This window comes from Phalacrocorax aristotelis, chromosome 11 (assembly GCF_949628215.1).
Source record: "Phalacrocorax aristotelis chromosome 11, bGulAri2.1, whole genome shotgun sequence".
Taxonomy (NCBI): domain Eukaryota; kingdom Metazoa; phylum Chordata; class Aves; order Suliformes; family Phalacrocoracidae; genus Phalacrocorax; species Phalacrocorax aristotelis.
Window position 1 is genome coordinate 10,882,726 of NC_134286.1, and position 21,255 is coordinate 10,903,980.

The 21,255-nt window shown below is 47.1% G+C and overlaps 1 protein-coding gene across 1 annotated transcript; it reads left to right on the plus strand.

Annotated features, from left to right (window-relative positions):
- Window positions 1-5,554: 5,554 nt before the first annotated feature.
- Window positions 5,555-21,105, plus strand: IL13RA2 (interleukin 13 receptor subunit alpha 2). The gene is made up of 9 exons (XM_075106867.1): window positions 5,555-5,735; window positions 9,237-9,388; window positions 11,522-11,675; window positions 12,133-12,253; window positions 14,089-14,273; window positions 15,375-15,532; window positions 16,382-16,526; window positions 17,183-17,285; window positions 18,192-21,105. Exons 1-9 carry the CDS (start codon window positions 5,657-5,659, stop codon window positions 18,232-18,234), a joined length of 1,140 nt encoding a protein of 379 aa, XP_074962968.1. The 5' UTR covers window positions 5,555-5,656; the 3' UTR covers window positions 18,235-21,105.
- The last annotated feature ends 150 nt before the right edge of the window (window positions 21,106-21,255 follow it).

Genomic DNA, 21,255 nt, shown 5'->3' on the forward strand with positions numbered 1-21,255 from the left:
CTGTATAAAAGAGACTAGCTTCTCTGAAACGTGAGGCAGTTAAGAGGCTTTTACAAAGCATTGATTTTTCAGGCTATTGGCAATTTCAAAACCATCTATTTGGATGAAATGAGGCATGCTGTTCAATACCAAATACGTCTGTTCATAGCTGGAGCCTTTTTTATTTTTTATTTTGTCAATGGGAAGCTACTTCTAAACATGGAGTGGAATTGCGAAGTTGAAAGCTTTTTTTCTCAACTATTAGATCTCAATATTTTAATATAGGAAGGCAACAGCTTGCTTGGCAGAACAGATTTAGCACATTTGGGGTGAGTGTACCAGGTATATTTTAACCAAAAAAGGATTTAACCCATATTTTGGACTTAACTCCAATAACAACCTTTGCCAACCACTTTGCCATTTGTAATGAGATGTTTCAGCAGCAATGCTGCTCTTCCTTTATTTCCTCAAACAAAATCAGAGTTTTACAGAAGTGCTTTTTAATTTCTGCGTGCACCTGCCAAGGACCCAGCCCAGGGCCTTCTCTGCTCTTTGAGACCTCTTGTTCAGCCTGGAGGCACCTTTACATGTTTGCCTTCCTTGAGCTTTAGCTCTTTTATTAATCTTGCCCCTGTAGAACAGCTGTGAGGCTCTGGGATGTGGCCAGGCTCCTGGAGGAGGTGGAAGCTCCTGTGAATTGTTCATGAGCATGTAGTGACCCCAGGAGTCACTCACCTGACTGACAAATCCCAAAAAATCTCATTCATGAGCAAACCGGACAAGTCAATGGTGCTTCCAAACACAGTTGTAATGGGGAAGGCAGCCATGTGAACGGGAAAAGATCCCTGTGGCTTTGCCCGTTGCTGGATTCAGGGGTGTCTTGCTGCTGATACCATGGGGCTCCAAAGAAAGGCGAGTGCAGGGCACAAGCAGCAGCTATGCCGGCCGCCGTGCTCGGGGATGGCTTGGTGCACAGGGGCTTGCCAGGGCACCCTGCCACTTGTGTGCTGGTGAGCCAGAGAAGGTGTTATTTTTATTACTGCCTTCTTCCATGAGCTTGTCATCACCTTAAGTATGAGTTTTTTGCAACTTAACCACTTTGCAGAATAGGTAGTAAGATGCAAATCACCTGCCTGTCCCTGCCCGAAGCTCAAGGCCATGAGGCTCTGGTCCAGCACGTGCAGGGATTTCTCCTGTGTTTCCCACAGCTTGCTAGGGCATGGCTGACAGCTACAGCCCGTAAGCTCAGTCAGTACACGCCAAGGTCTGAGCACGTGGCCTTTGCAGAGGTGTGCGTGCCCCAAGACACATCTCTCTCCCACTCACGGGCAGTGCTTCCAGTCAGCACCGCTGGAACAGGGCACGGATCCTCCCCAGCTTGCCCCCAGCCAACCTCCTCCTCCAGGACCAGCCTGGGGACTGCAGTAACCCTGGCAGGGGGAGGAATGCAGCACTAGCATCAGGTACCAGCACAATGGCGCAAGGAGAGGGAAAAAGTCTGTAGTTTGCAAACGGAGCTGGACTCGGCAGGAGGAGGCAGGGTGGGCAGGCGCTTTTCAGCACGGAGCTGCACTTGCTGCTCCTCCCCACGTTCTCCAGCACTGGCAGCTGCATCATGGAGCCCTATTGTTGCAAATCCCAACTATGCTTTTTTTCAGCCTAATTTTCTCAGGAACTGACCCAGTTCCAGCACTCAGGAACTGGCATTCACCCTACTGGCAAATGTTTCTCATCTGTTTCAAATTATCTGTCCAGTGTGACCTTTTCTGCTTAAGTAGCTTACACAATGAAAATACATAAATGTTAAATCCTAATCTTGCATAACTCTGAAAGAAGAGCCATACATTTACCAGCAGCAAGGGAGTTTTTTCCCCCCCATCCTTTGCAGAAAGTAAGAAGGAAACATCCAGCACTGTGCAACGGCAGTGAAGGGAGAACTCACTCATAGCCCCGTCACCCCCAAAATTCACAGGGCGCTCATGGCAACAGCATTTGTACTACCCATTTCTGCTGCTTTTTGCTTTGGAAAGATGAAAAGCAAGGGGCTGTTCATCTGTTCAGTGACCTCCAACCATGGGAAAAGCCCCCACAGCCTCTGGGGCTGTTTCCCAACCAAATGCCCCCACAGATCAGGACCATGCTGGGTCACGGGCTCCCTGGTTCTCCAGTTCAGGGCTCCCCTTGGCACCCAACAGGAGTAACTTGTCTTCATAATCCAAGTGCTCTTCCTCGCTCTCATCTCTGTTTTCCAAGATATGGTCTTACCCAGGACACAGCAGGTGGTGTCTGCTCTGGGAGGTGGCTGCTATGACCAAAGGTATGGGGTTTGCTTTAGCATAGGAAAAGGTAAAAAGGTTCTGCAATTTTGCTTGCAACTGCCTTGAAAGCTCAGGAAGATCAAAAGTGCGAAGGATGGTCGTGCCCTTTCCGCTGGTACCCACCTTCATGGCGTGTGGAACCAGAACCAAACAGCTATGGTGAGGTGGGAATGGCTTCACGCCTCCCCCAGGTCTGGGCGGCCGATGCAGCAGGCTAGCAGTGCTGCCCTGCCTGCGCGCGCGCCTACCTGCACGTGCACAGGGAGAGGGAGAGGATGACTGCCAGGTGGAGAGGGGCTTGATCCTGCCTTTGCTGCTCCAAAACATTCCCCTTCACTCCAACTGGGAAGCAATAACATTGATTCAGGCATCAATTCAACCAGTGATTAAGTCTTGTACAGGTTTGAAGAGGGCAGTTTTCTTCGTAACAGGGAGCGCTCCTTTGGTTCCTGATGCTGTTTCTTATGTTCTTAGTATGTCTGAACTCTTTTTCAATATGCCTAAATTTGGCCATGCGAAGATCCAGCCTCAGGCACAGCCTGCTGCTTGTCAGGGCACGTGCGCCACAGCTCCACTTTTTCTGAAACAACCTTTATTGTTCCTCCCGGAGGGGAGTTGTTGCAACCAATTTTCCTTGAGTCATGCAAAGCAACATGGAGATGACCCACCCATGTATTACTGGTCATGATCCTGGCTAATCCTTTAGCACAGCAACAAGAATCATGCAACGTTTTCTTAGCAAGGTGTACGTGGTACCAGTGCGCTCACCTGAGGCAAACCAGGTGTGGTTGAAGCACCCGCTCCTTGCAAAGGGTGCTCCAGGCTAGGGAGGGCTCACAGGGTGATGCAGGGAAGGGGGGATTAAGTAAGTGGTGACAAGCAAGGCTATACAAGGGTCATGTTCACCAGCTGCACTGATGTGCCAAGCCACAGGAAAGGAGCCAGGGGATGGATAATTTCATGTATTTCCTACAGAGCCCTGGGAGAAGGGAGCAGCTGGAGCGGCTCCAGAGCCAGCAGAGCCAGCAAGCTCGGGGGGAGGCGCTGTCTCGGGTCAGACCGGGGCTGGCCCTGGGGGACCACCGGCTGGAGCCGCGTGGGCCCAGGCACTGCTGGGAGCCCTGGCTCCCAGGTGCCAGGGACAGCCGTGAGCTGCCGTGCGGGGCTCGGGCAGCCGCTGGCAGACAGCCTGCGCTGATTATGCCATTTGGTTTTCATTTCAATAAATCATTTGAATGTTTCAAACGTACCTTTGACCTATTTCAGCACAGTTACAGCAACAATTAACACCAACGCCTCATAAATCCCAGCAATGTCCTCTCTAGCGCTAGCTTAGTAAGGCTCTGATCATGTGGCAAGTGCCATAACATTGCAGTATGGCATCTGATCCCTGAAGACAACAGACGGGCCTCTTTAAAAACCTCCAAATTTCTACAAAATGCAAGGTTTTGAGCAGAGCAGCCATGAGGCTGCTGAGAAGCTCAGCACTCCAGCGGCAGAGGAGCTCCCATGCACTTAGAGATCCAGGTAAAAGCACTTTGCTCACTTTAAATCTTTCTGTGTAAGCCTTTGTTTATTTTTACTCACCTTGTGAAACCATGTGAATACATCAAAAATAACTGTATCGGAAATGGAAAAAGCTTTCTCCACTAACATCCATGTGCAGTCCTTGGATGCTGTCACTCACCAGCTGTGAGTTATAGCTGCTGCTTTTCCCAGCTCTGTAAGCCAGCTCTCGTTATCATTGCATCCTTGTCCTGAATTACGAGACCTTTCTGAGACAGAGACTTAAGCATACAGCCAGGTTTGTACTGCCACAAGTTTTATGTCGCGTTCAATATGTTAAGTAGTAATTCAGTCATTTATTCTGGCTGGAACTTCTCCACATGTTCTCATTTCACAGTGAAACAGAAAAATTACTGATATTGCTTATACTTAAGTGATGGACTCAGGGAGATTTTATATTAATTTAAATTGAAAATTAACTTTTAAAACTGTTGTGTATTTTTAACTGCTGTCATATGTTGCCAGTTAAAATTTCTGGTTAATTTAAACTCCCTCTGCCCTGCCAGCACAACCTGTCTCCTCTGGCTCCCCTGAGCTACTTCTTCAAATGATGGGATTTTTGTTGGCCCCAACCCTCAGATTTCCCAGGGTCCCTCTGACATGAAGCTGCCGTTCAGCAGACCCCCGATTTTGTGCTGTCGCACTGTAGCCATGGGTGCTGCGGAGTAAGCAGCCATGCCAGAGTATAACCTGGGAGTCCACCTTTTACAGCCAAGGCTGCGTGACCAAGGTAAAGCGAGTTTGTAATCTGAAAGGAGCTCAGTGGTGAATCATGTGTTCATGCAGATGTCACCATATCCCTACGCAAGCAGAGCCCAAGCAGTGGCCTCAAGCTTTCAGAAGGTTGATATCTATAGCTAAGCCGTATCTCTCTCTCTTTATCTGATCTGTATCTATATGTAAAAATTAAATAATATCTATTTTTATATATATATATTCTTTTTACCTGTAATCCATGTGCTTTCTGGCACAGGGAAGCCAGCTGGGCTGGTGTGTCCATAGGCAGTGATTCCTACCCACCTTCAGCACGAAATCTGAAAGAAGGAGAAGCTCCCCCCACCACAAAACCCTGCTCCTCTCTCCCTCTCAGTCCCCATCTTCCCTCCAGCAGACCTGCTCAGGAAGAGAAATTTGTCCCTTTCAAAAATTATCATGACAACTAAGAAGCCTCCTCACACACGTTCCTACCATTACTTTTTTGTTGGAGGGTGAATTAGAAAGGGAAGTCTCTCGCTGCCTTTTTTTTTTTTCTTTTTAGTCACCAAATCCTGAAACAGGAAAGCCAAAAGCACTGGTGACAGTTGCATGAGACATCTCTGTTTATAGGATAAGGCAAGGCTCAGGCATGCTGTTTGGGGGTATTTTTAATGAACATTAAAATTGTTCCAAGGCACTTCCTACAGCAGACGGGTCAGTCACTCAGCTGCGTCACTCTTTCCATGGAAGGCAGGCGGCAGATGGCTTGATGACTGAAGTACAGGCTGACGTGCCTTAGGAGAATGTGCTTAGCTAGCCAGAAACTATTTCAAATGAAGCCAAAGTCATCCATGTGTTGCCATCCCCAAAAGTTACAAATAAAAGTCCTCTGGGAAATGATTAATCAGACTTGGTAAACAAGTAAAAAGGTGCTTGTTGTCAGTGCTCACCCTGCACAGGGAATTCCAGGGCCGCACCGATGTGCTGAAGCCTTTCAACTCTGCTTTATTCCTCCAGCCTCCTTGCACGTGTGCCACGGGACTGCTTCTCTGACGCCACACACCTTCCGGCAGGACCGCCTGCCCTCCCACCGCTGCATGGCTCGCCGGCAGCTGCACGCGCTGGCTGTGGCGCTGGTGTGGGGCTGCCTGGCGTCCTCCTCCTACCACACCACAGGTAAAGCCTGGCGTGCCTTTCGTGTTGCTGCCTAGCACGTGCTTGATATTACCTTGGGCCCTTTACGAATTTAGTCCTTCTACCGAAGCTTTTCTTGTGTGTGTGTTACAGCGAGTGACTGATTTATAAACATGCAATCAATTGTGTAAATCTATTGTGTTTAGTGGATATTTTTCTGAGTAACTTCAAAAGGAGCAGAAACTGCCTTTGGAGCACAGTGACTATATTGTTTGATATAAAGTTATCAAATATAAATGCCACTTCGATACATAAATGCTTCTGAGTGTGGTCCCAGACAGACAGACTGTGCTAGGCTTAAGAAACACAAGGCTTGCTCCTTATAGGAGAATAATACTTTCTTCTAAAAAAAAATATTGCTCTGCGAGCTGTCGTCCATAGCAATGGCACTTCAAGCACTCTTTGGTTCAAGCCTTCAAGCACCTCTTTGCCGCACCACATGCACCAACCCCAAGTAGCTGGGACTTTGTAGCCAAAAGCTTTCCTTCTTCAGAGGGATGGCGAGCAGGTCCAGACCTCCCTGCTGCAGCCAGTGCACAGTGGAGAGGTGAAAACTTGGCCAGGAGGGCGCGAAAAGGCTCCCTGTCTTAACCAGCCAGCACCGATGGAAAGCTGCCAGCAAACATGGCACTGCCACACCAAGCAAAGCAGCGTTGCCTTTAAAATGGGCTTCTCAAAACATGAAAGTTTCCTGCACCCCTCTGACCAGCACAGAGAAGTGCAGACATAGAAAAATATGTGGGGGGACACCTGGCAGGTTGCCATTTTTCCGCTGGCAAAACAGGTGGAAAATTGCAAAACCTCCTGCTGCTTGCATCACCTAAGGCACCGCATGGCATGGGGCAAGGCAGTGGGAGCCAGCTGGGTTCATCGTCAAGCTGCAATGCTCGAGTGAGTGTACACTGCAACCAGGAGCCGGTGGCCGTGAGGGCTGTGGGTGTCGAGCCATTACATTGCTACGTGACTCACCGCCATGCAAATCAGGTAGAGTTCTTGGGTTTTTTTTTTTTTTTCCAAGAAACGTTCAGGAGCAGCTTTCCTTCAAGACTGGATAAGGAAATAGAGTATTTCTAGTCCTGTGTTCTGTATGAGTGATGAGAGTGAGCCTGGTTTGTGATGTAAAGGTATGAAAATGAGAAACTGCAAGAGGCAGTGCTGACATTTAAAAACAATCAGATCCCAGCATGCAAGCCACATCCCAAAAAGAAGCTTTTTCATTCCCTCTGAAATCCAGTAAAAATTTATTTTGCATGAACTTTTGTTTACAGTTTTGAAAAAAAAAAATATTACTGTTTTGTTCAAGCTTAGGATGGAAACAAGTTTCCACTCAGAAATTCCAGTTTTGCCCAATGTAGTTGTCTCTTGACAGCTTACTGCCAGGCTTATGACAAAGGCTAGTAGCTTTTTGCTTCTTTGTTTGCATAGCTGCGAGGCTCAGCATTTATCCACTCAGGAGGAGCTTCCCAAGTGCAGGAAAGTCCAGCTCACAGCCCTGCCAGCAGCGCTCGGCCAGCCACCATAACAGGGGTTGGCTCTAGGACATGGTGCGCTGGCGATGGGGAAGCCCTCCCTCACGCCAGCCCTGGCGGGCTCTCAGCCTGAGCCTGGGCTGGCTGGTGGGAAACACACCCCTTCACCTTCTCTCCCGCCCTGCCTCCATGAGGCTATAAATGGCTGTTCTGGACAAAGCACTCATTTGTTTTTTAGCAGCTGCAGCTCTTCAAGCGCCATTCCCACAGGCTTGCTGTCCCCCGTGCGGCTTCTCCCTTTCCTGGAGCCTTTGCATACTTGGGAAGACCTGTGAGGTGGGTGAGATGCCCTCACCTCACCCCCGCTCCCACCTCCGATGCTCACCAAGAGCCCAGCTGGAGCACTCTCCGCTCAGGCAGAGCTGCCCGTGCCCCTGTTCCACCCCTCTGCCCGTGCTGGGAAATCTGAGCCTGTTGTAGCATAGCGGTATCAGGCCCTCACCTCCTGTGGGCCGTGGGGCTGCTGACTACAAGCTACTGCACATGCAGGACGATGCCCATTGCCCCTGGAGCTGGAGCAAGCCCACCACCACCCTCTGAACCCAGGCTGCATCCATGGGCCTCACGGTGAGAGGGAGAGTGTTTTACTTGTTACACAGAAAATGAAATCAAATCTATTTTTTCTCCAAATTATTATAGTCTATTGTTCCTTGCCCCAGCACCTCCCTAAATATATTGCCACGATATCTGCCTTTGCCATCTAGCAAAACAACAGATCTCCCATGGAGCTTTACGTGCTGGGAAAAGTGGGGCCTTAAAACTGCTGCCTGTGGCGTGTTTCATCTGGGAGAGTTTTCTTAGAAGAAATAAATCCTCCAACGATGTTTTCTGCAAACTTTCCAAGGAGCATACTAAAATTTGATTTATATCACCATCTTCCACTGAAAGATATTCTCAGGGTCTGCTTTCACAATGGATTTAATAAAAAAAAGAAAAAGGAAAAATGGTGTAAATCCTGATGAAGACATGAAAAAGGTGGCAGAGAGGCCAGTGACCTGGAGGCCAGGCTCAAACAGAGAGGTGGTGGCAATGCTGGACTGACACTGCCAGGAGATGGGCTCCAGATCACCGTGAAAAAAAGCATATCATGCAGTGAATATGTAGAAACCCAAATGGATAACTTCACCTCTAGACGGGAGAAAAATTACCTTAGATGTTACAAAAATTGACTTAGTTTGAACTAATAAAACTGAATAGCCAAACTGTTTTCATCATGTGAATGACAGCTCCTTATGGAGCTGGGCTTTTAGGAAGCATGTCTTAGTATGGAACTCATCCATAATATATGCTGATTTATTGACACAGGGCAGCACCTTACAATAGCTTAATAAAAGCTAGATCGGCTATAAAAACACATTTTTGTATAGCTGATAGATGTCTAAAATAAGAATGATTTTAACTGTCTGCTTTTCTGCTTCTGTATGTTTTTTGTCTTGGTTTTTCATTAATCTTTAATATACTTGACAGGAATATTTAAAGCGATATGGGTGATTTGTGTCTGTTATGGTTAAGGAATATAATTTTCCCTGACAGCATGCTGTGCTCTGTCTTCCTACGTTGATGTATGTGTTGAACACAACGTTTGCAAGGACACTTGTCCTGACAGTCAGTAAACAGCATGAGTTAAAAATAAGCAAATATAGGAATTGAAAGGTCATTCCAGGACAGTAGTTTTGCTCGAAACATCTTACAAAGAGTGTCAAAGATGTCACATTCTTGGTGCCTTTTCAAGGGTATTTTGAGTGTTTTCTCTGAGCATCAGCAAAAACTGGGCAAGAGCAGAGCTTGTGCATGTTTGTTGAGAACAGGCCCTGGCTATTTAATAGTAGCCAGGGCTGGACCTGGACCAGCAGTGCTTCCCTCCACATCCAGCAGCTGCATTTCTCATCTCATTTCACGACTTTGTTTTCTTTACATTGACACTGTTTTATGCCCCGCTTTGTTTTCAATTTAGTTGCTCCCCCACAAGACCTTCAGGTCACTGACCCTGGACTCTTAGGGTCTCTCGATATAGAGTGGAAACCTCCACCCAACGTACAAACCTTCAATGAATGCACAGTAAAATACAAGTTTGAGTACCGCAACACTGGTGACAGAGACTGGAAGGTAAGACAAAGCATGGTTTAATCCTCTTAAATCCAAGCTATTGTTCTGCCTTTAGTTCCTGCATGGGTTTATGTTTGCATTTCAAGGAGGAGTGGTACCAAAGCAGTTCCAGCTTTCCATGAAAAAGCCAGACTGTTCCAGTGGTTTGACTGTTTTGCCAGATGGGAATGTGTTTTGACACAGCAGCAGCAGCAATCAGAGAAGCAGCTATTTCTGTCAGAGGGTGTGGTGCTTGCTGCCAAAAATAATCCAATTTTTGGATTCCTCATTGTAGCATTCCTCATTGTAAAAGGCACGACACTTTTTAGAAAGTCTTTACAGGGCTTGAACTGACACGCGGTGTCAGAAGATCCTTAGGGATGCAAAGTGATAAATAAATGATTAAATTTCATTAAATATAATGTTCTAACATTTCATTTATCCAGAAGGGTGTTTAATTACCATTTACTTTTGTCTTTTAGATATGCTTGACTCTAACTTAGCTCTATGATAAAATTGTCAGTCTTCTCTCACTGATGTGTAGCAGGGCAATAGCAGGCAGGCACAGTACAGGAAGGGTTATAGGAATGTATTTTGGGAGTGATTAGAAGAGGAAAGCTGTTGCAGGGTTAGGATGGTAAACAGAGTGGGAGGGGAGAAACCCAGCAGTAGGCTCTTTGGTTGGTACAAGGTACTGAGGAACACATGGAAAAGGTACCCTAACAACCCAAAATACAGATTGGTGTCCTGAAAGAAAGGGAGATCTTTTTGCACAATCCTAAAGCAAGTGTCCTAGAGAGCTTGTCAGCTCAAGAGACCAGGGAGAGAGAGAAGGAGCAGTCACATCAGGCTAGCAGTGCTATGGACCCCAGCTTCTATCTGTGAAATGTTTCTGCATGTCCTGCCTTGTCACCCGCTTCATCCACCCGAGGCAGCAAAGCCAAGGCTGCCAGGCTGCACTGAGCCACCACGCAAGCGGGTTTTGGCCCAGCCACCCCTTGGGAGCCTGCAGAGGTGGAAGAGTACGCTGCCTCCCACCCTGTTTCAGTTACGGATTGCAATCACAAGGACATGGAAAGGGGCTCTTCAACCTGACGTTGGTCATGAGGCACGTCACGCTCCCAGCCAGGCAGCAGCGTGCAGCTGTGCAGAGTCTTTTAAGATGATTTTTACTGGCATTTAAAAAGTACAAAAAAAAAACCAACCGCAGTTTTAAAAAAACACATCAGTATTCCCTAAATCACCAATAATAAAAGTGTCTTATACAAGGCAGATCTAAAATGTAGAAAAGAACCGCCTCTGGTACCCTGCCAAAACCTTGACACCAGATAAGGCCACAAAGTCAGCCTGAACAAAATCAGACTGGGATCAGTGGATGCAAGAGTCATCGATGTCTGTTAGAAACAGATGGTTCAACACGGCTCACACACTGGGGCTGCTGACAACACACTGACTGGGCTGCGCCCTTGCAGGCCCTGCTGCAGCATGCGTATGCTTTATAGCGCACATTAGTTCTGTCCCGCTTGGGCTAACGCACCACCTTCTCTCACTCGCCATTTGTTGTAACACTTGCCAACTTATTTTTCCCTTGTGCAAAGTAAGAGGGAGTAAGTCTGAGAAAAAAAAAAAAAAAAAGGAAGAAAAACCTTCAGAGTGTGTGTTTAAAACCTCCCACAAAGGGCTAAGCCCAGCGGCATGCAATGGTGAGCCCACGCTGCGTCCCTGGCTGCTGCTCCATCCTTGTAGGGTGTGGTTGTGCTTCCCATGGGAACCATCAGTTCCAGGACTCATTCCTTCTGTTTCTGGTTATCTCGCATCATGAACAAGTGCCTTTTATCCTGGATTTACAGTGGTATCCTTATCAGACCTCCCCGGTGCTCCTGGCTGGTGGGGATCACTTGAACCATAGTCTGCTCTGTCTTGTCCTTGCTGGTGTCCTGCAGGGTGCAGGGACTCAAAGCCAGTGAGGCTGGGCAGAGCAGGTGGTACAAGAGAGCTGGAGAAGCACTGGGCAGGAGAAGCAGGACAGAAATGTAAAGAAACATTAAAGCACACAAATGAGCCTACTCGCAGCTAGAGCGGGAGCAATGGTAGCTAATTCTGCAGCCCACTTAGCGACAAAAGAGGTATTTATAACATCTGTCTTTCAACCAGGTTATTTTTACTAGGAAGCTAAAATTCAGAGTCGGCTTTGACCTCAGCAGGACTGCTGAAGTGAAGGTACAGACACTGCTCGAAGGACGGTGTACTGATGACGTGGAGGTGCAAAGCGACTGGATTTATGCTACCTTTCAGGTCCCATTGCAAGGTTAGGAACAGCCTTCGGTACCTGGTGCAGTTTTGTGCTTTGCATGAGCCTGTTGCATGAACCACTGCTGGCCTGAGGGTTGCCGGATGGATAAGATGTTGCAGGGCTTGTTGAGGTAGAAGACACCAGAATACCTCTGCTCCCACTGGCTGTGGCTGTGGTTACTGGATACCTGGGGCTCATTCCCCTCTGCCCGTACCCCAGCTCTGCTGGGTTGCCCTGCATGAGCTCCATTGCTGAATGAAAAGTTCAGTTATGCATCTTTCTGCTCCAAGAAGAGTGAACTGGCTTTTATAGGAAACTCGGCAGCAAAACTATCTAATAATGGTGACTGGCCTTCTTTTCTGTTTTTGTCTTTCAACTGCAGCACACAATTGTTCAAAGATATAAAACGATATTTCTGCTGAGCCTGACTGGCATGTTGTTAAACAGTGGTTATTTCCTTCTCATTTGACAGGAAAACTGGAATCAGAGGTTCAGAATTTCCACTGCATCTATCATGACTGGGAATACCTCAAGTGCACTTGGCAACCGGGTCTCTTTGCTCCTCACGGTGTACATTATGGGCTATATTATTGGTATGTATCAGCAAAATAGAAAAACATCCGAGCAGCAATCAACTGAACCCTTCAGGGTACTAAAATGCCACAGCAAATATGCTTTTATGGCTGGCAAAGCTATTGCACGATCCACACAGAAAGAGCAGAAATAATGCTCCAAGCAACAAGTGCCTTCTGGCAAGGAAATACCAAATCCGTGCTTCCTTCCTTAAAAATCAGGCTTGTGCAGACCACCCACAGGGAATGCCTTCTCCCTTCCTCCTTTTCCTTTCAATCACCCCCATGGAGCACTTTCTGCATGTTGTCCATCACGATGCCCTGTGCTTTCCCTTTGCTGAATGTACCTGGATCTTTCTGGCTGCACATTTCCCTTGATCACAGCACATATATCTCTATAGGATAGGATTCAGCAGGAGGGTACCAAGCTCAGTGAACACTATACAAAAAGCAGGACTTCTTGGCAACTAAGAGTTTTACTCTTCAAATATATTTTCATAGCCTTAGCACATCACATACAAGCAAACATGCTGCCAAAATGTAGTAATAATGCGTACTTCTCAGTTCTTTCTTCTATACTGCTGACTAATGATTCTGCTCTGCAAGAAAAACAAAGATAGACTTAGTGGTTTTGGACAAAGCGAATGCTGTATTTATGCTTCAATTCCTATGATACTATGGTAAGGATGATTAGTTAGGAAATCATTGGGTTTCATGCCTTTGGACTATGTGTAGAAAACCATAGCTGCTTTTTTAAAAATAGCTTCCATGTAGCTCTTAGAAATAGTCTTCAAAGCAAAACCACTGATTTAAAACTACAAAGGTCTGCTTGAAGGAAGCCATGGAAATTCATGATTCATGATTCATTCCTAAAAAAAACCCCCAACCAAATAAAAAAAAAACCCCAAAACCCAGCAAACCCTCCCTTACTGACTGCCTGTAACAAAACCAGGCATTTGGATTTGGGTCCCATTGTATAACAAGAGTGGGTCGGACCACAGCCACAGCATTCTTTGATCCCTGTGAGTTAATTTTTCTAGCACTACCACATGAAATTTTCCCCAAAACATAATGTGCTGTGCAGGGAGACTTTCATTAGGTGCAGAGTACAGAGGCCAGATTCAGCCCTGCTTCAAGGGCACTAACCCAGCAGGAGTCTTAAAAGGTAATATGAAACACCACTTAGTATTTCCAGGCTGGGGCCAGCAATCAAGAATTGGCTAGTGGCCCCCAAAGACAGGAGGCAGTTTGAGAGGACAGGGCTGTGGTTGCACATTGGCTAATAGCCAGCAAACCCCTTCCTTGCTCCCACCCGTAGGTTTCCATTATCTTCCCATGTAGATGGCACCCACAATCAGCCGTGGCAGCTCGGTAACACTCATTCCATTCATGGCACATGCCACAAACCACTGCATTTGGCTTGGGAGGAGACCTTTCTGCAATTCCAGAGTCGGTGCCTGACGGTGCTGTAAGTGGGCCATGGGAGGATGGCTGTCTCCGTGAGTAAGGGCCAGATCCTGCCCCGGCTCCACTCACACAGTGGCACTTTGTGAGGCCACTTGTGCTCCAGCAATGGCCTTGGGGAGAGGCTGACACAGCCTACAATCCAACCTGGGAAGCCATCTGTGCATGGTAATTTGGGTTTTTTTCTCCTCCCCACACATTTCCCATAGCAGAAGTCCAGGTGGCCGATGGATAACATTGTGCTTTGGGTCATTTACAAAAGGCAAAGGGTAGGTAGGCTATAGGTGTTACCTGAGGCTTAGGTCCAATTTAAAAAAAACAGCCATTACCCAAGTAGTAACTGCCATTGCTTTGGTTATTTTTTTCTTTCTGTTTTCCTAATACACCGCTAGGTACGAGGGGCTGGACCACGCAGTGCAGTGTGATGACTATATTCAGGATCATGGTATAAACATCGGCTGTATGTTGCAAAACCTGAGCCAAGCAGAATATAAGGATTTGAGCATTTGTGTCAACGGTTCAGCGGCAGCCACGCTGCTACGGCCATTGTATGTCACCCTTCGCCTTCACAACCTAGGTAACACTGGCAGAAAAGCAGCAGGGCACTTAAGGCTCACATCTTACATGAGGGGTTCAAACAAATGTGTGCTCTTGTAGATGGGTTGCTGTAATGTGTCCGGGTGGATTTCCCCTGGAGAAGGGGCTGTGGCATGTGCCACACAGGACTCTAGTTTCCAGCAGTGTTTGCAGGCAAGCAACCCCACTCGGCACCCACCCTGGAGGGTCCATAGGTGCCCCCAAGTGCTGCATTCAGCAGCTGGACAACTTGGGACCTAAATGGCCTGCTGGGCAGATGACAGAGCAGCTATGGGTGTTTTGTGTCTAGCAGCCCCGCCACAGAGGTGGCTTCATTTACTCCTGCTGGAATTGAAACCTGCTGCAAGAACAGGAGAGATCTTTGGGCTATGCTGGTCAAACCAAGGTAAGGGTTGGGGAGAATTGAGTGCAAGAAATGATGACGTCTGCCAGAGCAAAGGTGGTTTTCAAACCCATCAGAGACAGGGAAAGGCAGCAAAGCAGAGCATGATGTATAACCAGATGCATGTAGTTGCTCTTTATATGGGCAGTTCCCAAGCTGATCATTTACCTACATGTAAATGTTGGGGACTAAATAGCTAGTCTTCCAGTTAAGCCACAGGGCTAATAAGCAGGGTTTCTGGATTCAGTTAGTGCTCCAATGTACTTCACGTGTAGCTTTGGGCATCTGGCATAAACCAGGGCCTCTCCTGGGATGCAGAGTGTGTCAGGCCAAAACCGTCGCAGTGTCTCACTGCAAGGGCTGGGGCTGCCCTCGCAGCGCAGGGAGGACCGGCCGGCCTCACTGCAAGGGGAATGTGCCAAGCGCAGTGCTTACACCCCAGCATTTCAAAACCTTCGCACTGCAGCCCAGACCAAGGACCTAGCCTATCCTGTGTGTCAAGTTAAAATAAACAACCCACCCTCCAGCCTCAGTGACATCCTGCTCCTGCAGCATCATGGCTGATAGCAATGGGAGCTCAGAAATCCCATCAACAGGGAAAAGGGGCAGAGGTTGGCAGTGATTAACTGAATCCTTTCCCACCAGGAGCTGTCTGATTGCACCTCTTTGACCTCTTCTCTTTTTGTTCGCCTCCCCTAGCAAAGCCCTCGCCCCCAAAGCAGCTGGTGGTTTCCGTGTCTGCATCTGAGGATCTCCACGTGGCATGGAGCCCGCCGGGGGGCGAAACGCCGCCCCAGTGCCTGGAGTACGAGGTTCAGCTGGCAGAAGATCAGGGGGAGGCCAAGGCTGCTTGGGCGGTAGGGACAAGACACGCCATGCGTCAGGGAGGGGAAGGGGTGGGGGAGCCCCGTCTGAGAGCCGGCAGAGGGGAGGCACGCCACAAAATCAGGGTTCGCACTGAGTTGCGGATGGCATGTTAGCTACCCTGTGCATGGACTGCGCAGATACGTTAGCTGGCACTGCCAGTGGAAAACACTGAAGGGCTGCTCCATTGCACATGTTCCTACTTAACACCCTGACCTCCAGCCACAGCGTTTGCTTTAGCAGTAACAGATCCCAGCACGGGTCTCTGAGCGATCACGTTCTCTGGCCTCCTGCCTGTTATCTCAGAAAGCTGTCATCATGGGAACCTAAGAGTTCTTGTGGTTTGTTTTCCTGGATATGGTGGCACAACTTGTTCCAATGAAACTATAATTCTAACCTCTCCAGAGAAGGGGCCTGCGACACAACGCGTCCTTTATGCATGGTGCTTTTTCCTTGTGCATTATCCAGATGCACTTTTGATAGAAACAAAAATGGCAAGAACTAATTAATCATAAAGGACATCTGAAGGACATTTTTTTCTTCAGTTGCCATATTCTACACATGAGTCTTCTTAGCTAATTTAATGAAAGCTTCCATAAATTAACAGGCATAAATGACACCATACATGATGGTGCCCCCTAGAATGTACACATTTTCGGTAGATTTGTCTCCATAATCAGCATTAGCTGGTCCAGAACTATTATGAAATCATTTAAAACTGCCAAAACATAATCCAAGGGTTTGCAGACCCTGGAGAGTATGTTCAGAAACATCAGGCCATGCCAGAGAGCTTCTGGTGGTGGCACATAATTCCTTGACATTTGTTCTGTTTTGTTTCTCAGGCTGTGTCAACCCAAATGGAGACCGCTTTAACAATTTCCAGAGCAAATCAAAGCCGTATTTCATGTGTTCGTGTCAGGGGGAGAACAAATATTTTCTGTGCTGACCAGGGCTTTTGGAGTGAATGGACGCAGGAGTGTTTCTCTGGTATGGACCCCAAAGTAACCAGCATTTCTTTTATATCCTTTGTAAAGCCTGTTTGGAACCAAGCACTGATGGCTGCCATGGGCATCTGCTGGTGTCCAGCGCTGGAGGTGGGTTCCTGGTTCAGTTACACCCTCAACCTACTCCAGCTCAGCCATTCCCGCCGCTTTGCATCTCCAGTGCACTTAGCAGGCAAGCCCCACTATATTAATGCTTCTGCACCAGCACTTTTCCCGCTGCACAGGGACAGCTGTGATGGCGGAGTGATGGCTTTGCAAGAGAGGGCACGCGGTGCTCAGAGTCTCTCCACAGGGCATCCTCCTGGCTGCCCCGCACCATGGATCAGCTCCTCTGCACCCTGTACGCTCTACAGGGCTGGCCCGTGTGAACTGGCTCTGCTGCAAGATGCTGAAGGCAGGGACGAGGCACATTCAGTGGCTACGTATATATGCAGGATATGTTACCCTGAAGGAGTGCGTTACCCTATACAGTGATATATACCTGGCATATATCTGAAATCAGTCAGTCAATCAATCAATAAATGTAGGGTTACAAACGTGAACACACTGAGTTTACCTCTGAGCCCAAGCTTTGGAAGAGGTGATATGACCTGTCCTGGAAGCTAGTGTTTCCTTATTTGCTGTCATTTATCTTTGCAGTGTCCATAAAAGAGGACAAGCAGCTATTTATCCTCATTCCAGTCATTCTGAGTTTGTCAAGTAGCCTCATAATATGTATGTTTATTGGCCAGTGCAAGAAAAGGTAAGTACCAAGGCAGCCTGTCCATGCAATGTGCTTTTTATGCGGGTGTATCAGACTACAGTAATAAATGGAACAACATATTAAATGCTATGAGCCAAACATTAATAGATGCTCTAAGATTGGACACCAAACAACAGTTTATTTTCAGGAAACAACCTTGTAAGTGTGGCTGCTCCTGATATCAAATGCCTCACAACAACCCGTAAACTCATGGCAGAGACTCAAATGCTGCTCATACGAGACCAGACTGCTTCTGTTAAATGCAGCAAAGTTACTTGCATGCACAGCAGCATAAATAATGCTATTATCTTGCCCTAAACCACTCAGGCAGCAGAGATTTGTACTGGTTGTGTTAAAGAAGTGCCATTTTTAGGGGCTAAGGATTCATTCTCTTTGCACTGCCATCCCAGTTGATTGCATTCATGTCAACGACGGCATGGGGGGAAAGCAGATGCAGTGGATGAATTTGCCCATATCCAAATTATTGGTACTGATGACATTTTCTTCAGGTCTGACGGATCACTTAGAGAGAGTTGATCCCCTGGTACTGATAACTATTACCTTTTTGTTATGGCCATAGAGCATAAACAAGTGGGTAGCTTTTCTAATACGCCTCTTAAGGCATCACTGATGAGGGAGGCTTTGCTATAGAAATACCTTCATGTTGTCCTCAGAGATGAACCAATGCCTATTTGGTAGATGAATGCATGGAGTCTGAGACACACACTCCTTCATCTTTGTTTTGTATCCACCTTTCAAATGTTTTGGTTTGTAAAATTTGAGCAAAGTGTAGATGCTAGCAAGAAAACTGTGGAAAGCAAATGCTTCCTGCATTGCCACTGGGATGCTGTAACTTGTCCCCAGCTGTCTCCCACTGCTGCGAATAACAGTCTGTGCTCATTTCAGATCCCTAGCAGAAAAGCCATTGCATGCAACAGTGGGATGCTAACTCTGCTTGAGACTGCTGTACCGCTCGTGTCTGATGGATTGCTGTTAAAACATCATCCCAAGGACAGCCGAGAAGCCCTGAGCTTTCTATAGCCCATGTGGGTCTTCCCTACTTGCTGCCACCTGTGAGGTTGGTTGCTGCAATTCAAGTTCTCAACGGGCCCAGGAAAACATTGGAGGAGTTTTAAACTGACTCTGGAGCAAGCTGTTTCTGATAACAGGATCAAGGGAGGAAAAGGAGGCAGTGGAAACTGCCATGAATAAAGATAATACATTGTTATGTGGGTTTGGTTTTGATTTTTTGAAGGCTCTAGAAATCTGGCAAAAGGACATCCACTGAAGGGCAGCACCTCACACACAATGCTAGGTACAAACCTCTGCATCTAGGCACTGTACCCCACCTCACCCTCACCACGTCTTCCCAGTCCCCAAATACTCAGCCTGTTGAGAGCATCCAAATGCTGAACGTGAGCTACTTGAGCTATACATTTCATTAACTGATAAGCCTTTTCTGTTGCAAAGCTGAAGAGGGGAGGCCTTGAGAGGAACTTTTGCTGTGAAAAGGCATGATCACAGCTACCGCAAAGGACAGACGCTTCAGAGAAGTGAGAGTTACTCTGGCAAAGGCAGTGTGGGAACCTCTCTAGGAAGCGTGTACTGGTACCAGAATTCAGCGAAGCACCCAAGATGTCTCTAAACACCACGTATTCAGCTGGTGAAATTGCTGACTGATTTTCAAGGAACCATCCCTTATGATTCTATGATAAAAAAACAAATTAAAAAGTCAGCGCTAGATGAGACTGTCCTCCAAGCCCATTCTGTTTTTTTTCTTTTTTGTCAAAGAACTAACCAACTCAAACCCAAAGGTTTAGTGTGCCTCTATTTCATCTGAACAGCCCTGAAAACATATTTTCTTGCAGGAGCATTTATTACAAATGGGGATTTCTAGTGAACACTGGAAGCTCAGAGAGGAAATAAAGTTTGCATCAATCAGCTTGTAAAGAGCCATGCTAATCCAGTCAGGCACAAAAAACACAGCAAGTGCTGTTTTACACACCCAACTGCAAAACTATTCAATCACTGTCAGCTGCTTCCACTGTTAAATGGCCAAGAACCGGATGTTATTTGGGGAGCAACCAAAGGATGAAAGCACCAGGAAAAAAGGGTGTATGCACAGACTGGAGCAGAAATGAATTTTCCTGACTGTTGTTATCCTCTGACTCTACTGTCTCCTGAGTCTTCTGGCCAGCCAGCATGGGATGGCTTTATGTTTAAAAATACCTGCAAACACACAACAGGCATTGAAACACTGTATTTTACCTTGATGAATGCCGCACCTTAGAATTGGAGAAGGGAGCTGGACTTGCAACACACTGATCTAACAGAGAAGATGAAAGGACCCATGGGAGCGGGAAGGAAGGAGGAATAAGGCTGCCTTGGCCCAGAAGCAGCCCCTAGCCACAGCTCAGGGAGACCTGGCCTGCAGGCATCTCCAAAACATGCTCAGTCAGAGCGATTCAGGGGAAGGCACAGTTCATACAAGATGGCAGTTCATACAAGACGGCAGATGCAGGAGGCTAGGACAGCATTTCCTCCTTTGTGCACCCTCTCTCCAGCTGCAGAGTCCCTTTCCTTCCCTCTCTGGTCTCCAGAAGGATTCTTGCAGCGACAACGGGCACCGTGGCTGTCCCTGGTGTAGAGCGCAAATATTTGGCTCTGACTTGCTCTGGTGGCTGGGCTGTGTGCACGTCTCTGCAGAGCGATGGGCCACCAGGCAGGGCAACCTCTGGGAAGACCAAGCCTAGATCTCCTGCTCTGCAAGACCAGGATGAGCAGAGATGCTCTGCCAAGCTCCCTCTAGAGTTTTCAGGTACTTTCAGGAATTAGACTTTGGCACATCCAGAACTGGGTAGCATTTGGTTTATGGGTTTTCAGAACTGCCACCAGGGCAACAGTCACTGCACTAATAATAATGGTTAAAGCCAGAAAAAGCACCAGAGAAAACTATTGGAAAGAGTCCCACTGAGATTTGCCATTACTGGAAATAACTCCTGGTAGGCCTCTGATGTTCTGCCAGCCTCTTTAATAGTTTAAATGTCTACTAAAACCACATGAGGGCATTGTGAACCCCCCCCAAGGGAAAAGCAAGGCAGGCAGCTAGAGCCTACCCTGCTGCCCTGGGTACAGCTGATGCGATCTCACCCATTTCACCACACAGGAACACCGGGCACGGGCATTTGGAGTGGGCCAAACGGTGCAGCAACCCTGACCTGCTGGATGGGTTTAAACTGGATTAAAGTTTCTAGTCTAATTTTGTCTAAAAAGAAGTAAGAAGGAAAGAAGAATTAAAGAGAATGGGGACAGGTAATAGGTGGTGATGGAACGAATGTATCTCTGCAGCTAGAACTCACCCCAAAAAAGATGAGAGCTATTTCAGTAACTAGAAAATATAAAAGTTAGGCTGAAGCCTGCCTAGAAACCTGCCTAGTAACAGAGTGATAAATTAAGTACATCTACTTATGGTATCTGTATGCTGCAGCTTTCCAGGAGTGTTTAGGTAAGGAAAGCTGGGCTTGGCCCCAGCATGGGGCTCACCAAACTCACCCCTGCAGCAGCAAGACACCCCCCACCCACTTTCTAACAGCATCACATCTGCAGCATGTGCAAAATTTAATCCTAATAGGTGGCCAGCTGCTAGTCCTTCCTAACATAATGGACCTTGCTAGAATTTCAGTAGTATGCTTTTTTTCCTTTATTTATATAATTGCACTAATTATGTATTTCTTTCACATGCTATTTGCATTACAGTGGTTTAATTAATTTACTGTAGTCCATAATTAATATTTTCAGTAAAATACTTTCATAATCTCTCCTTTGGTATACTGTGCTCTTATTGTTCCCAGCTCATGTCTGGATTCCCCAGTGTTTTTACCATCTTAGTCCCACATGTCTGGTGAGGCATGTCTTTGCCAAACACACAAAGAGAACTCCTTGGTATACCCTTGAGTTTAGTGTCTTTTTC